General features: G+C 66.5%; 1 protein-coding gene across 1 annotated transcript in view; it reads left to right on the top strand.

The window, feature by feature from the left end:
- ESPNL (espin like) overlaps positions 1 to 4,389 on the top strand; it is a 27,505-nt gene extending 23,116 nt beyond the window's left edge. Inside the window, exon 9 of the mRNA XM_040637054.1 lies at positions 2,782 to 4,389. Within this exon, the coding sequence (XP_040492988.1) occupies positions 2,782 to 4,389 (1,608 nt within the window). The remainder of the gene's footprint in view (positions 1 to 2,781) is intronic.
- The last annotated feature ends 518 nt before the right edge of the window (positions 4,390 to 4,907 follow it).

The following is a 4,907-nucleotide window of genomic DNA, read 5'->3' as shown; positions in this document are numbered from 1 at the left end:
GCACCACAGCTGTCCCCACGGTACACCTCCCACCTCCACACCCCTGTCTCCCCAGCTCCCAGCCACCCCTCAAAGTCCAGTTGGCCTCTCATCACAGAGTCCTATGCTCGCCCAGGCCAGGTCACTTCTGGGACAGAGATGCAGTTGTCCATGGGTGGGTGGGCCTGGGGTCTACTGCCCTCTTCCTCAGGGGCTCTAACCCAGCCTAGGACCCACTGGAGGAGGCCAGCTCCCCTTTCTCCTTTTCTTTCTGGGCATGAGGCCATTAAAAATCCAAACCACCCTTTCCTTGAATGGGTCCCAGGACCTCTCAGCCCCTGAGATGGTCTGTGCAAGTTTGGGAAATGCTGCATGGTGCTGCCTCTCTTGGACAGTTTCAGTGCACACGTTAAAGGCTCTGACAAGTCCTGTGGTTCAGAATTGGTTCAGACTTTCTCTTATGTAAGGGTGCCCCAAGAGAGTTTGCCCATCCACAGGGCAAGCTCCTCTCTGCCATGTACAGAAGAGGGGAGGAATCTCTGGTTGCCTCCCTCAGCCCGCGATCCCCCACGCACAGACCTGGATCCCTCAGCGGACACCAGGGATCCCTGCCTTCAGGGGCCAAAGCTTACCAGGCTGGGTCTCCCTGGCCCTCCCTGGCCTCCCCCCCCCCACCTCCTCCCTGGGTCTTGCTCACCCCGTGTGGCCCTCCCCGCCGGTCCCAGGCGGGGTCCCCTCAGGGCTCTGAGTGACCAGCCCAAGTCTGCACAGGGAGAGGAGATGGCGGCGGGGGACGCCCCGAACCGCCTGGCGGCGCTGCAGCTCGACAGGCTGCCCTCGGGCGACCTCGACGGGATGGTGCCCACGCGGGACGAGCGCGGCCGGCCCATCCCCGAGTGGAAGCGACAGGTGATGGTGCGGAAGCTGCAGGCGCGCCTGGGCGCAGAACCGGCGCCCCAGGCCCAGGTGGGGCCCGGTGGGTCAGGGCGGGGCGGGAAAGAGGATCGGGCCCTGCGGGGAGGGGGCGGGGCCAGGCCGAGAGGGGGCGGAGCCCTGCGGGGGAGGGGGCGGGGCCCGGCTAAGATGGGGCGGGGCCCGGCGGGAATGGGGTGGAGTGGGCCCACTGGGTAGAGTGGAGGCGGGGCGGGAGGCTTTGTCCTGGCGCGTAGACGTGGAAGGTGGGGGACCTGAGCCCACACCTCGAGTCTGGAAACCCAGGCACCCCACTGCGTGCGTCTCTGTGGCCCCAGCTTCCCCTCTGGCAGACGATGATGCTGATCGAGATCAGGGAGCTGGGAGCCTGTCCACCTGGTGGGAGGTGCTGTATCCACATGTTTTGTCTAACAATTTCAGACCACCTCTACCTTGTGCCAGGCCCTGTGCTAGGCAGTGAAGGGGACCTGCCCTGCCCTCCCAGCCCTTATATTCCAGGAGGGAAGAGGGTGACTGGGCAGGCCAGGTGATTCCAGGTGTCGTGGAGAGAAGCAGAGCAATGCAAAGGGGGGGCGGGTATTCCGTATGGGTGCTCAGGGCAGCCTCTCTGGGGAGGGGACCTTGAGCAGGGGCCAGAAAGAAATGAGAGAGGAATCCTGTGAGAATCTGGGACAAGTGATTCTGCTCAGGAGGAGCAAGTGCAAAGGTCCTGAGGCATGAATAGACTGGTACCTCGGAGCCAAGTGAATAAGGTATGACGGGCAGAGGTGAGGTCAGGGAGGGAACCGGCAGGTATCACAGGACTGCTCACCACCAGGCCCCTGGGGAGCAGAGAACCTGTGATTTGACTTGGGTGGTAGCAGACTTTCTCTAGCTGCCGCGGGGCGTAGAGGGATAGGATTTTGTCTGAACGATGTGTGTTGTACAGCCCTTGGTCAGAGCTGTGCTGTCCCACACGCAGTCATGCCAGCCACATGTGGCCATTTAAATCAATTAAAATGAAACAAGAGTCAAACTCCCGCTCCTCAGTGGCACCAGCCACATTCCATTTCTGTAGCCACAGGTGGCTGATGGCTACGTGTCACCGTCACCTGACACGTTGGACAGTGCTGGCCCCACTAGAGGGAAGTGGTGTCTCAGCCTGGCCACAGGCTTCATCCCTGTGCGGCTCCACTCCGTGCCCTTGGGTCTGCTGGGCCAGAGAATCAGAACTTATCAGTGCAGAGCACTGCCTGGCACAGGGCAGTCTCAGTGGTGGCTCAGGCCCCTCCCCTGTGAACTGGGCCCCCCCCCAGGGGGCTCTGAGCTGTAATCAGGCTGGCACAGAGCCTCAGCGGGAGAGAGCCCAGCTCAGCGTCCCCCTATCTGTCTGTCCCAGAGGCCGTGGGCACTGGAGGGCAGGGCTGGATCCTGGTGCCAGGGCAGCCGCCAGGAGAACCCAGTGCAGAGTGGGATAAGCTGCCCTCTTTGGAGGCAGCTGCCCAACCACAGAAGGCCCTGGAGCTTGCGGGACGGCCTAGGAGGGCTCTGAGGAGAGAGACCCTTTGGACTGAACAGTGAGGAGATGAGATTAGGAGGATGTGGGGGTGGCAGAGCAAAGGCACGATCTTCTGAGGGCCAAGACTGGGCCCTCACAGGGCAGGTGGCTGCCCTGAGCCTCAAACTCAGGACTGGGGCCGGCCAGCCTCCTTGTTTATGCCCTAAGTCCGGGAAAGTGTCCCCGTGGTGTGTAGGGGCTGGGCTGGGGTTCCCAGGGCCACCTGGAGCCAGGCCACCCTCAGGGGGCTTGTGTCCACCAAGCACATGCCCTCTCCCTGCTGCGACGCAACGAGGGCCTCAGCCCTGCTGACTTGGCCTCCCTGTGCCCAGGGTGACAGCGGGAGCGCGGGCCCCATGGAGCAGGCGGCCTGGCAGTACTCACAGACGCACCAGGCCGTCCTGGGCCCCTTCGGGGAGCTGCTGACGGAGGACGACCTGCTGTACCTGGAGAAGCAGATCGCGGACCTACAGCTGAGACGCTGCTGCCAGGAGTATGAGAGCGAGCTGGGCCGGCTGGCGGCCGAGCTGCAGGCCCTGCTGCCCGCTCCCCTGGTCAGCATCACCGTCAACAGCCACTTCCTGCCCCAGCGGCCCGGAGCAGAGGGTGAGGAGGCCCCCGCCCCAACGGCCGAGCCCAAGGGCCCCGCGGGGGCCTCGGAGGCCGCGCCCGGTGAGCAGCCCCTGCCCTTCTGGTGCAGCCACATCGCCCGGCTGGTGCGCAGCATGTCCCTGCTGCTGAAGGGCATGAACGGGCTGGTGCAGGGCGAGGAGAAGCCCGTAGGCCGGCCCCCGCAGGAGGCCCGCAGGGAGGCCCCTGCTAGCCCCCCCAGGAGCGCGGCACAGCGCGAGATCCAGGAGTGCGGAGTGTCTGTGCGGACGCTGCGCTGCAACTTCGAGTCAGCCCCTGGCCCGTCCTGCGCCCCGAACCCAGACCCCTGCGAGCCGAGGGCCCGGCCCGGGCAGTGCCAGAGAGGCTGCTGGCCCACAGCTCCGCAGCCCCGTGGCGGCCCAGTGGGAGAGGCACCGGAGCCCGGCGACGCAGAGGAGGCCAGCGACTCGGGCATCAGCTGCGAGGGGGCCCCCTCGGAGGCGGGGGCTGTGCCCGGCCCCGACCTGGCCAACCTGCGCAAGGAGCGCATCGTCATGCTCTTCCTCAGCCACTGGAAGAAGTCGGCCTACACGCCGGCCCTCAAGACGGCGGCCTGCAGGACCCTGGAGGCCCGCCGGCCTGGGCCGCGGGCGCAGGAGGCCACCGGGGGCCCTCCGCCACCCTCCCCGCCGCCCAGCGGGGGCCCCCGGCTCGGCCGCCTGTGGCAGCAGCGCAGCATCATCGCCCACCTGCTGGACAACTGGAAGGCCATCCTGGCGCACGTGCCGGCCCGGCAGCTGCGGCGGCTGAGCCGGCGGCCCTGCGGGCCCCTGTCCCCCGAGCAGTTCCTGCCCCACGTGGACGGGGCGCCCGTGCCCTACGGCAGCCTCACGCTGGACCTCTTCATGCTGGGCTACTTCCAGCTCCTGGAGTGCGACCTGCCCGCCGAGGAGCGCAAGACGCGCCACCTGCTCTGCTTCGAGGTCTTCGAGCACCTGGGTGCCCACGGCTGGGAGACCGCACGGGCCTTCCACAAGGCCGTGACCGACGAGGTGGCCGCTGGCCGCCGGGCCTGGACCGATGGCTTCGAGGACATCAAAGCCCGCTTCTTTGGCTCCAGCCGAAGTCCCGCCTGGGCCCCGGAGCCCGGCCGCAAGTCAGGCCTGACCCCCCTCGGGCCCCTGCCTCATGCCGCCGCCCCCCACCGCAGCCCCGAGCCCGCGGCGCAGAGGCTGGGGTCCGGCTGCCAGCGGGGCGGCTTCGACAGTGAGGACATCTGTGGCTACATCGACCGGAGCTTCGCCTTCTGGAAGGAGAAAGAAGCCGAGATGTTCAGCTTTGGAGAGTGAGACAGGCGGCTGGCCGGCCTTTGGGAATGCGGTGCTAGGGGTGGTTTCGGTTTTCTCTGCTCTTTTCTCCTTTGTCTCTCACCTGGCGGCCAGGTGAGGCCCGAGGCCAGGCTGGCGGACACGCAGAGTGCTGGTGCCTAGGTCCAGTCGCACCGCGACAGGCTCCTCCTCCCCGGTGTCCTGCGGGCACCTGGGATGCTAGCCCGTTTCCTGCGGGCCGTCCTTCCAGTGCCCGAGCCGCCCGCTGTCCCGTTCCTCCAGCGCTGGTGGCCCTGTTCCTCCAGCGCTGGCGGCCCCAGGCACGGCCTGATCCTCTGTCTGCCTCCTTCTGGGGACCTCGGGCCATGCCCCTTACCCTCCCCGGGCCTCTGTCCCCATCTGTGAAATGGGAGAGCTGCAGGTTGGAGAGAACGGGATTAGAGGGGCAAGCGGCCTTCGTGTCAGGCCCTCCAAATTCTCTGGGTCTGAGAGGTGGCCCATACAGGGGTGCCCGCCAGCCAGGGCAGCTGCCTGCCTTC

The sequence above is a fragment of the Ursus maritimus genome, unplaced genomic scaffold, assembly GCF_017311325.1.
Source record: "Ursus maritimus isolate PB19 unplaced genomic scaffold, ASM1731132v1 scaffold_1, whole genome shotgun sequence".
Classification (NCBI taxonomy): Eukaryota; Metazoa; Chordata; class Mammalia; order Carnivora; family Ursidae; genus Ursus; species Ursus maritimus.
Note: the sequence above shows the minus strand (reverse complement) of the source record. Positions and strands in the feature narration are given on the sequence as shown.